Raw genomic sequence first — 12,453 nt, 5'->3', positions numbered from 1 at the left:
TTAAAATCATAATTTTGGTCATATTTTTTTTAACTGATTGTTTTCAGTTATATCTAATACACTATTATGTTTGAGTTCTGTCCTGAAGAAGCAGATTTAATCTGTAAAATGTGTTGAAAAAAGAGGACGCTTTGCCAAAGGCCTCTGTTAATATTGTGTATACTACATCAAAATATCATTTAATAATGGTTATTGTGGAAATATAGGCCATTTGTTGGGGCACAGACATCCACCCCTCTAGAACCGCCATGGTGACATTTTTTAAGGTTTAGATCTGTATAACCTTTATACTAATTTTAGGATCATTAATTGGCCCATATACCCTTTTGACTATTATGTAGAAATACAACTATGTTTGTTTTAAACACTGTTGTTGTCTCCAAATGTACCTGTAAAGTCTGAATATTAGAAAAATATCATTCTTATGTTTTTCTCTGTAGGTATTTTGAATGTATGGGTGTGGTACTAGTGTGGCCCTTCTTTAATATATGTGTATATACCATATGAATCCCATTTATAATGGTAATATTTGAATAATATTGAACAGCCTAAACCTGACAATTTTTATCAGTGTATGGCCAGTTTTAAGCTCGTATTGGCTGACACTGCTGCCCTACCCACTATTAAAATATGTTTCTTTACAGGGATTACTGAAGACTGATATAAAGTTAGATTCGTATACTTATGCTAGTTTTATGTAAAAAATGTAATTCTTATTTTTATTCTATATTTGTAATCAGACAAACTAGATGTATATCAATTCCTTCAAAGAAACTAGTCTTACATCTGTTGCCATGAGTTCATCAGAATCATCTATGGAGGCGACAGTGACTTCTCCTTGGGAGATGTAGGAATAGTCATATGGGTTGTTTGTAACCAGAAGCATATCTGCCATTGAGGACAAAATAGAAATTAACCAAAATATTTTAATACTTAATATAATAAACACCAGACATGCCTTTTAGACCATTATGAACAGAGGTGCTTAACAGAGACAGTTTGTATGTGTGTATTATTAAAGTTGTACTCCAGAAATTAGGCAAAATCTACCCTTACAGTGGGGCCCTCCTGCACTGTTATGCCCTGTACACACGGTCGGACATTGATCAGACATTCCGACAACAAAATCCATGGATTTTTTCCGACGGATGTTGGCTCAAACTTGTCTTGCATACACACGGTCACACAAAGTTGTCGGAAAATCCGATTGTTCTAAACGCGGTGACGTAAAACGCGTACGTCGGGACTATAAACAGGGCAGTAGCCAATAGCTTTCCTCTCTTAATTTATTCTGAGCATATGTGGCACTTTGTGCGTCGGATTTGTGTACACACGATCGGAATTTCCGACAACGAATTTTGTTGTCGGAAAATTTTATAGCAAGCTCTCAAACATTGTGTGTCGGAAATTCCTATGGAAAATGTGTGATGGAGCCTACACACGGTCGTAATTTCCGACAACAAGGTCCTATCACACATTTTCCATTGGAAAATCCTATCGTGTGTACAGGGCATAAGTGTTAAGTGCTCATTTAGTCTAGGTGTGCAGGGATAAGTTGTAACAATTACCCCATTTCTAGCTCTGACAGGCTTCCTCCATCCATGTAACTGCCTCCTCTCCAAGGCGAACTCAGCTGTGGCTGCAGCTTCCTTCATGTAAAATGCAGGGTTAAAGTGAAACTAAAGGGAGCTATACTTACCCTTCCTACAATGGTCCCTGGTCCTCATTGGTTTCGGCATCTTCTTTTGTGTTCCATCTTCATTGGCTGGAGTGGGATGACATCAGCCATCCCGGCACCCAGGGATCAGGCTGGCTCTGTAAGCTGAGCTGTGTAGCTCAGTTTACAAATGCCAGAGACTGCTGAGAGCAGGCAGGTAAGTGTATTTTATTGCAGAAGAGACATTGCATGTCTCTTCTGCAATAACGAACCTGCCTGCTTGCAGTTAGTAACAGCGGAACCTGAGTTTTACTTTAATAGCACTGCACTGTATGTAATAACGCCAATGGACTGACCACAGCCCAACAACAGGTGCTAAAATGTAGAAGAGAACAACTCTGGAGCTTGCTGGACCAAGGGTTAGGGTAAGTAATATACCTTATCCCTACACCTCCAAACTAAATAAGTGTAGCACCCTCCTAGCTAGGTGCAAAGTTGTCAGGTCATTTTAATTATTTTTGTGCTCCTCTGTAATCAGTGGAGCAGTTGTTGATTGTTCTGGACTGATCTGGGTCCCCCAGGCTGTACACTTGATTGCTTTTCCCTGCTTTCTGGAAAGCACCAGAACATAGGAATGGAGCAGGCTAAGTGAGCAATCTGAATATTTTTGAGGTCTCAGCCAATCCCTGGGGGGGCGTTCTCAGAAGGTGGCTGGAGAGAACATAAATATTCTGGGGCTTGATCAGTCAAGGTCCTGTTCCAAGAGGAGAGGCACCCAGCATGGAGGGCTATTGCCCTCCCATGCTGCTTAGCTGATGCCTACCAAGAAGCTCAACGAGGTCCCATCAGACACAAAGCTAGAAATCTCGGAGGCTAATGAAGAAGGGTAGTCTCACCCAGGGTTCAGTCTGAAGAGTCCACTTTTCAAATGTCTGCCTGCTGCAGGAGGAAAGCATCCAACTACTTAAGGACTTGTGACCTGACCTGACCTGACCTGAGAGCAGAACCTGGGTGCCTGTGCTGCTGTTAACCCCTTGGTGCACTTTTGCTTAGGCTATTCATTGAGCCAGAGGAGTAAATTCTGCTGTGTGCCTGGCTGCTGCTATACAGAGAGAAAAGACCCAACCAGCTGCCTTTTGCAGGGGTAGTGCTACACAAGCATTTAACCCTTGCAGTGCACGGTATCCCACTGCAAAAATAGATTTTGTCTAATTCTCAGAGTTCAGCTCCAAGATTCTATTTCTAAATTAGATTTACATGACATGGACAAAACCAAGACCCACCTAGAAGCTCTGGCTTTTTCATGGACAAAATCTGGTAGAAGATGTGATAATTCCTTTCAGACTTCAGCTGGAAGATGCAACGAGATTTTTCCAGAAGATCTAAACAGACAAAATTATATTAGTTAAACAGAAGATGGTAAAGTTTAGTTGGAAATAAATGAACAATGTTATAATTAAATATATTAATTAAAATACATTACTGTAAGTAAGTGATCTAAAGCAGTGGTTCTTAACCCTGTCCTCAAGTACCCACAACAGGCCATGTTTGCAGGTTTTCCTTTATCTTGCACAGGTGTTTTAAATCAGAGTCAATGGCTTTGTATTTTGGACAGCTATTTTATCTAAGAGAAATTCCAAAAACATGGCCTGTTGGGGGTACTTGAGGACAGGGTTGAGAACCACTGATCTAAAGTATACTAAATGCAGTTTAGCATACAAAAAGGTGAGAATTTTTAAATAAACGTTATTACTGGTGCACAAAGCATCCAGTGATATGAAGGGAGAGAAAGTAGAGGAACTCACAGGTTTCTATGTCAGCAGAAGCCAGCTTCCCGGAGGCACCAAAGTGGATCCGGATGAATTTACCCTGGCCAATGTGAAAGATGACAAGAAGTAAGACAGAGGAATAGAGATCAGGAAAGAATGAGAATCCACTGCTCGGAAGAAGGAAACATCAAAGAGGGCAACCACAGCAAATTGGAATAAAGCAAGGTATGTAGTGTAGAGGTACAGAAGAAATAGCTATTGGCTAATGGAACATGTGGCAATTGTACTCACAAATCGTGAAGAGTTGTCATTCCGGACTGTTTTGGCATTCCCAAAAGCTTCCAATGCAGGGTTAGCCTGGATGATTTGATCCTCCAGAGTTCCCTGATAAAATATTGATATTATTCATGAATAGGTATTCAAATTTTTTCATATGCCCCAACATTGTTTCAATGAGCAACTTGGTAAAATGTTTGCTATATTCCAATTATTTATTTGTTGTGTTCCTAACCGGTTTTGCTTACATCACCTCTATAATCTCTCATTCCTCCCTTTTTACTTCTTAAGTTTCCCTTACTGTAACCAACCCTTTTTGTCCCCTGTATTCCCCCTCACCTTGTTGGCATTTGCTGAGTCCTTTTTTCCTCCAATGGCTGCAATGCTGGCAAAGTACTGAATGACACGCTTGGTGTTTACGGTCTTCCCAGCACCAGATTCTCCACTAAGTAGAAGAAGATGGAGGTAGTGTTAATATTTTAGGAAAACATCAATCTACCTAAGAGCTAGTGATACAAAAAATGCCAGCTTACGTGATCAGGATGGACTGATTCTCACGATCTAGTAGTAAAAAGAAAACACTAAAAATTACCAAAAATACACCCATAGTACAACTTAAATGTCTACGGATCATCTTCAGAGAGAAAAATATAAATAACACTAGATTAACAGTCCAATAGTATAAGCTCCTGGTGCCTGATGTGCTGCCCTTTGGCACTTTTTGTGTGGCCCTCGGTCCTATTGCCCCGTTATAGTAGTGATTTCTAGCAGCCTCATGTAAAATGTCTGCAGTCTATGACTGTCTCCTGAAGCATGTCCTCAGTCTCTAACAACTGCAATAGCATGTTCACAGTCTCTGACAGTCTCCTAAGGCAGGTCTGTAGTCTTTGATCTTCTCTTGTATTATGTTCACAGTCTCTGACCACCTCTTTTATCATGTCCACAGTCTCTGACCATTTCTTGTATCATGACCATAGTCTTTGACTATAACCTGTTGTGTGTCTGCTGTCTCTGATAATGAAAAATAACAGATTTTTTTGTGTGGCCCTTTGGCGATGTCAGGTGGCTGCACTCAAGGCCCCTCAATATCTAGAAAGATGATCACCACTGTTATTGACAGTAGTCTAATATCCCATACTTATTATAATATTAAAAAGGTCGGGCAATGACCAAGGCAGCTGACCTGTCAGCATGGATTGATAGGCGTTGTCAGAGATGGAGAAGATATGAGGTGGGGCTTCACTCCTCTTCTTCCCACGGTAAGCATTCACAACCTCTGCATTGTACACAGGGAGCCACTTGTAGGGGTTTACTGTCACACAGAAGAGTCCTGAGTATGTCTAGTAGAACAAAGAATGATACAAATAATGTACAGCTGCATCTAAAAGAGACAGATAATATACTAGGACACTCAAAAGACATTTATTAGTATTCTGAATACATATGGGATGTAATATCAATAATATTCAAATCTCTTACATAGATCATCCAGGCTGCATAACGCTCTTTGAGGTTGTACAACACAGCTGGTTCATGCAGAAAGGTGAGCATGGCCATGTCTTCAATTTTATCGAACTTTGGTGGATTTTGCTGGTGGACGTCACTTTCCTTCACAGTGACAGTCTAGATAGATAGAACCATAAAATGTATAGAATTACTATTCCAGCATGTCAGATACAGAGAAAGAATTCATTCATTCATAAAAATAATAAAGAAAGAATCACAAAGACCGATAAGAACCCTGCATAAGACTTTATTTCACACACCTTGCCAGCTGAAGTTTCAACTGTCACTTTGCCACCATCACGACTTTTGATCTTAGCTTTTACATACTCCTCTGTGGTATCTGGCACAAAACACTCAGTCTTGATGTCAAAAAGACGAGTCTGAGCCTCTAGTCGCTCCTTGCCAGACTTTCGGAGGTACGAAGCAGCTGCCCCAAATTCAGACAATTCTGCTTCAGACATTTTGAAGTCTACAAATAAAAGCAGAATTAAGAGTACCTCATATATAATGTTATGCTTTTACATATTACATGGGCGCATGTGCAAAATTGCAACAGCACTCCCTTTTAAATAAAGTGTTTCTTGATCTATAGATAGATAGGTAAATGGTCTTGATCTATAGATAGATAGATGAATGGATACATGGATGAAAAGGAAACTGTTGTTTTAGTTTGAAAATAATGTAATGTGAGCATAGAGCTAGTTACATAGCTACATAGTTACATAGTAGGTGAGGTTGAAAAAAGACACAAGTTCATCAAGTCCAACCTATGTGTGTGATTATATGTCAGTATTATATTGTATATGCCTGTATGTTGTGGTCGTTCAGGTGCTTATCTAATATTTATCTAATATTTTTTTTAAACTATCGATGCTCCCCGCTGAAACCACCGCCTGTGGAAGGGAATTCCACATCCTTGCTGCTCTTACAGTAAAGAACCCTCTATGCAGTTTAAGGTTAAACCTCTTTTCTTCTAATTTTAATGAGTGGCCACGTGTCTTATTAAACTCTGTTTCGCTGAAAAGTTTTAACCCTATTGTGGGGTCACCAGTATGGTATTTGTAAATTGAAATCATATCCCCTCTTAAGCGTCTCTTCTCCAGAGAGAGTAAGTTCAGTGCTCGTAACCTTTCTTCATAACTAATGTCCTCCAGTCCCTTTATTAGTTTTGTTGCCCTTCTCTGTACTCGTTCCATTTCCAGTACATCCTTCCTGAGGACTGGTGCCCAGAACTGGACAGCATACACCAGGTGCTGCTGGCCTAGAGTCTTGTAGTGCGGAAGAATTATCATTTTATCACTGGAGTAAATCCCCTTGTTAATGCATGCCAATATTCTGTCTGCTTTGTTTGCAGCAGCTTGGCATTACATGCCATTGCTGCGCCTATCATCTACTAGGACCCCCGGGTCCTTTTCCATCCTTGATTCCCCCAGAGTTTCTCCCCCCAGTGAGTAGATTGCATTCATATTTTTGCCACCCAAATGAATTATTTTACATTTTTCCACATTAAACCTCATTTGCCATGTAGTTGCCCACCCCATTAATTTGTTCAGATCTACTTGCAAGGTTTCCTTCCACATCCTGCAGAGAAGTTATGGCCCTGCTTAGCTTAGTATCGTCTGCACGTACAGAGATTAAACTGTTTACCCCATCCTCCAGATCTTTTATGAACAAATTAAATAGGATTGGTCCTAGGACAGAACCCTGGGGGACCCCACTTTCCACCCCTGACCATTCCAAGTACTCCCCATTTATCACTACCCCCTGAACTCGCCCTTGTAGCCAGTTTTCAATCCATGTACTCAACCTATGGATCATGCCAACGGACCTTACTTTGCACAGTAAACGTTTATGGGTAAATGTATCAAATGCTTTTGCAAAATCCAGATACACCACGTCTACGGGCCTCCCTTTATCTAGATGGCAGCTCACCTCCTCATAGACGGTTAATAGATTGGTTTGGCAAGAACGATTCTTCATGAATCCATGCTGATTACTGCTAATGATACAGTTTTCATTAGTAAAATCTTGTATATAGTCCCTTATCATCCCCTCCAAGAGCTTGCATACTATTGGTGTTAGGCTAACTGGTCTGTAATTCCCAGTGATGTATTTTGGCCCTTTTTTAAATATTGGTACTACATTGGCTTTTCTCCAATCAGCTGGTACCATTCCAGTCAGTAGATTGTCAGTAAAAATTAGGAACAATGGTCTGGGAATTATTTGACTGAGTTCCCTAAGGACCTTCGAGTGCAAGGCATCTGGTCCCGGTGACTTATTAATGTTAAGTTTTTCAAGTCTATTTCTAATAGACTTGTAAATGAAAATGAAGAAAAGCTGCATTTATGCTTGGGCACCTTGGTATCATTGACCCGGTCACACAAAAACCCCTATTCCCTCTGTAAATATGCCTTAGTATGTTTTAAGTATAGGACACAGGTTCAGATAAGTAATATAACTAAATTACAGCTTGCATGTGTTTCTTAGTAACTAATTATCATGGGCTAATTAGACCAATCAATGCTTTCTGTATGTTCATCATGCATTCAAATTTATTGTGACACTTAAATCCTGCACTCAGGGGCAGAATGTCGGGAGACATTTGCTGGTACAAAAAATACCGGTTAACATTCTGCCTGTGTGTATGTTGGCCTGTCCGATAGAAGCCGGCTGTTCGGCCGGATTTTGTCGAATGTGCATGCTGGAAAACCAGCAGGCGCCCGACTCCCGATCAGCGCTCTCAGCCAATGGCAGAGAGCACTGATCAGAGTGTTCTGGCGGGGAAGGGGGGGGGGTGTCCACCTGTCATAACACAACAGCTCAGCGTCGGAGATTGCTGGACTAACTTTGCATGGTTAGTACAGTGGCTCCTGACCAGAGCTGTCAGTTATTTTTTGTGCAACCTGTGGGGTTGCATAAAAAAAAACTGTAATGTGTACCCAGCTTTACTGACCAAGCCTACAGTGGTAAGATATTACTGTATTCTGTAATTAGTCTAACTATTGTTTGAAAATGTATCCAGCTGTGTTGTCTGTTAGTTGTTAAAGTGACACTAAACAATATGCTTATTCTCAAAAAATAATCCATACACATCCACTACTTAATGGCCCTGTAATCTATTTTTCATTACATTTTTTCTTAGTGTATTTTTCTGCCTCTTGTAACATCCTGCATGAGGACCTGATCCTCACCTTTACCTCGCCTTTTCAGTTTTGTTAATTTGAAGCCAGCAATGCACTTTAGTTGTGATCATGTGCTATATGCACACTACAAATCCAATATTCCATAGCCCATAATTTATCTCAAGAGTGAGAAAGAGATGGTGGCTATGTTCATACATACAGTTGGACAATGGAGGACGAATGTAGCCACTCTTTAATAGGTAGTTGGATCACAGCAGCAAAAAAAAAAGGAATTTGGAGATTTGGAGGAGGCTGGACGCAAGTAGAAGGTACTTAAATGACATACTTTATTATGTTTTTTTTATACTAGAGTTTAGTGTCACTTTAACCATAAAGATCTTCACATTTATGTTCAGGATGCTATTGGGAATAAATGGTGTCATTGAATAAGTATAATTTAGAAACAGTTTTTCTTACCTTGTTCTCAACTGCTCAACACAAGAAGCAAAGGGAGGACTCGTTCTGGGCAAAAAGAAAAAGCACAATTAAACCTTGGCAAGGGAAGACATATGATAAGTACTCAGGAAGTTCCTGGAAGTATCTACTGCAGAGGCAATCTTGGGAATAATAGCTAACATTTTAGAGGAACATGAGATAGGAAGAGGAGCCAAATGATAAAAGGATTCAGATACAGAATAAGGGCACAGCATTATTTATAGAACAGGGATGATATGAAGAAACTGCAAGACAGATAATTGAGGTGTTGGAGATGACATGAAACATAGTGGCATAGACAGGACATCTCACCGTTATCATATCAAACTATGTGCGGACCACAGAAATGTATAATCAAATTTATTCAAGCACTCAGCTTAATTTAACACCCCATAGTAAATTCTTTCTACATCAACACAGATTATGTATTTGAAATACTTTGAAATGTGTAGCTATGAACAAAAGAAGCTATTAAATATTACTACTGTATAAGGATAAAATGGAAGCTCTACTGATAGGCATACACTTTAGAGAGGGCAAGGAACTAGCAATTGTACATCTTAGCACATTAAAGTTACAAACAATTTTTATGAAGAATGTCTCTTTTTCCCTATATGTCACTATAGACATACCACGATGGCGATGAATTTAAAATGTTATATGTGATATTTATCTATGCAACTTCTAAAGGTTAACTATGAAGACTGCCCAGTGTATTGCTACAGTGATAAAATAATTACAGGTGCTCTAATATTCTTATAAACGTATGCTACAGAAAAACATAAAAAGATTTTGTTCTATAGCACAATGTACTTCAGTTGCCAATATTTAAAATTAAAAGCCAGCACAGTAATATGAGGGTGCATGTTACATCTCAAGAGGCACATACGTTGACAATGCACCAGACAAAAGCAAGCTATAGGATATGTATGCACAAAAGGATATGCGCTAAAAATATACATAACAAGAACAGATAATCAGAGCTGCATTAAGCACATAGAACAAGAGAACCTTTATAACCTAAATAATTAATATGAATTAACCAAAACATGTCTAGGGGCAACTACATTGAGAATTTGATCCTATTATTAAAATGCCATATGGTACCGAAAAATTAGGAATAGTTGGTTTACATATTGCCATAATTGCAAATATTGGGGTAGTATAACTACTCTAGTAAATCTTTAATTTAATTACATTGTTCTGCTGTATTTAATATACTCACATGTAGCTTAATGAATAATAACATAAAATACACTATGCAAATTCTGCTTTAAGAAGATTAGCTATCGAAAGGATTGTGTGGACCTTTGCATCAAACAGCTATACATGTATCTTAAATTGATGATTTAATCCGACCATTCAACATAAAATCTGATTGTACAATCTTCTTTAGATCTACCATTGACTATGTAGCGCTAGGGCCCTTCTGAAATACTACAAAATGAATGGATTGTTCAGTTGGCCCTCATATACCATACCTTTGGTAACGCTAGAGAAGATTGTACAGAGATACTAAAATCAGATTGTATAGCCAGTTTTACATTGCATTTTTTCATGGTCTATATGTTTCTAGAATGCTATATGTGTTAGAACTTCAATAAGTACTAATTAGTACTTTAAGTATTTTCTTACTTTAAATATTTTAATACTATGATTAACAGTATATTATATTATATCATTAAAACATTTTGTAAGCAATGACAAAGCCTTACAGGGAATGGAAATTACGTTTGTGCATGATTAAATGTAATTTGTTTTAATCAATGTAACCAGAGGCAGGCTATTTGGTTATCTGTGTCTATAGGGCAGCACGGGTACATTGCTCAGGTAATCAAACTGTATGCCTATGACTGCAGATAAACTGCATGGCTTCCTGTGTCTCATTAGAACATCTGGTAGACTGCATTATGATTATAGAGAGTTGCATTTATTTTTGGCAATGCCATGTAACAGGGATATAACTTGAGACTGAAAGCACTGCAGTTATTTGGCACCAAGAGGTGTGTGTCATTATTATCTTGTGATAATAGCTGTAGAAGATCTCTCTGACCTAAATCTCCTGCTCATCTCTTTTGAATGATGTATTTTCGGTGTTTGGGGTTCTCGTTAACCTTTAGGCCTCCTTCAGATAAGTGCGTATTTTGTACAGATCTAGACAGAAGACAATGGGGTTGATTTACTAAAACTGGAGAATGCAAAATCTGGTGCAGCTGTACATGGTAGCCAATCAGCTCCTAACTTCAGCTTGTTCAATGAAGCTTTGACAACAAAAAAAAAAACTGGAAGCTGATTGGTTTCCATGCAGAGCTGCACCAGATTATATACTTTGCAGTTTTTGTAAATCAACCCCAATGTATTTCTTTGGATGGGCAGATGTAAACGGATGTCCATCCATTTCCATCTGTCCACATCCAAGTAAATTTAGCTCCACAAAAACACCTGAATGGGATAGATTGAATAAACACTGATGTGAACAGGCGCACATCCACCCTATAGAGATTGCAATAATCTTCCGTTGGGATTAATAACGTATTCTGATTCTGATTGCATGGGTCCATTTTTCTTCCATCACAAGATGTAGAGAAAATCAAGAAAAACACAAAAGTCACAAAAGTGACATCGGCCCTGTGCTGATCTGACTCAGTAGGGGATCTGTTTCTGCTGTCATAGAATGGAAGATGGTCATGGGCCAGGGGCTTTACCTTGACAAAACACTGCATCTGTGTTACTGCCAAGTAATGCAAAACAATTGTAGCTGTCAAAATATAAACTGAAGTGTAGTATGAAAAGTGAAGTATATAAATTGAAAAGTCTGAGCATAATTTCAGAGATGCACACTTGCACAACAAAGCTTGCTTTTTGAATGGGCTACCTGCTATGTCCATATACCTATAATGTGTATGCGCAATAGACTTACCCCAGACCTGGCTGCTCACTTTTCCTTGGTGACAATAGCATATGTGCCTCTTTTGTTCTCTTATATCCCCAACTCTCTCCCATATTAGGAACATGTCATCTAATTCTATTGTGGGCAACCCCCCCCCCCCTGTCCTTTCCAAATCTATTGTCCAGTCCCATTCACCTACAAGCCATTGTCTCAGCAATTTTGGGTGGGGGTGTGTGCGTAAGTTTGTGCGTATGTGTAACACAACCCTTGAATGACATGGAGCAGATTTTGTTGAGATGACAGTGACACAGAAAAGGCATGTTTTCCATGTATGGAGCGACTGGTACCACTTAAAATTTCACACCCTCGCCCCCCTCTCTTTACTCCTTGACCCCTCTGCCCTCTGCAAGAGCTAGATTTAGGATCCACTTGTGTGCATTCCGGAGGCTAGGACAATAGGCAGAGTGAGAGTGAGGAGCTATTTCAGGGAGCAGGGTGGCCTTGAGCTGTCTGCTGGCAGCATGGTGAATTCACTCTGATACAATATTCCGTCTTGACAACCTTTTGTTTCAGAAAGTTATTTTTAAGATGCAGCTGATCACAATACTCACTGTATTAACTCATTCCTGCAACACACAGCTGACTTGAGTCACTGATCATCCTATTGTTCTATGCAACACTCACTGATTCTATGTATTGGGCAGAAAACAAAGAACAATGAAACAAATGAACGTATAT

General features: G+C 39.3%; 1 protein-coding gene across 1 annotated transcript in view; it reads right to left on the bottom strand.

Annotated features, from left to right (window-relative positions):
* The window catches only part of LOC141145776 (myosin-6), a 39,369-nt gene extending 27,560 nt beyond the window's left edge, over positions 1-11,809 (bottom strand). Inside the window, exons 1-11 of the mRNA XM_073632655.1 lie at positions 11,746-11,809; positions 8,808-8,852; positions 5,469-5,677; positions 5,182-5,325; positions 4,886-5,042; positions 4,236-4,263; positions 4,042-4,147; positions 3,718-3,810; positions 3,463-3,526; positions 2,941-3,039; positions 785-888 (exon numbers count right to left, since the gene is read on the bottom strand). Of these exons, the coding sequence (XP_073488756.1) occupies positions 785-888; positions 2,941-3,039; positions 3,463-3,526; positions 3,718-3,810; positions 4,042-4,147; positions 4,236-4,263; positions 4,886-5,042; positions 5,182-5,325; positions 5,469-5,669 (996 nt within the window). The 5' untranslated portion in view covers positions 5,670-5,677; positions 8,808-8,852; positions 11,746-11,809. The remainder of the gene's footprint in view (positions 1-784; positions 889-2,940; positions 3,040-3,462; positions 3,527-3,717; positions 3,811-4,041; positions 4,148-4,235; positions 4,264-4,885; positions 5,043-5,181; positions 5,326-5,468; positions 5,678-8,807; positions 8,853-11,745) is intronic.
* Between the last annotated feature and the right edge of the window lie 644 nt (positions 11,810-12,453).

Source organism: Aquarana catesbeiana, linkage group LG01, assembly GCF_042186555.1.
Source record: "Aquarana catesbeiana isolate 2022-GZ linkage group LG01, ASM4218655v1, whole genome shotgun sequence".
NCBI classification, from domain to species: Eukaryota; Metazoa; Chordata; class Amphibia; order Anura; family Ranidae; genus Aquarana; species Aquarana catesbeiana.
This window is presented reverse-complemented; position numbering and strand designations above follow the sequence as displayed.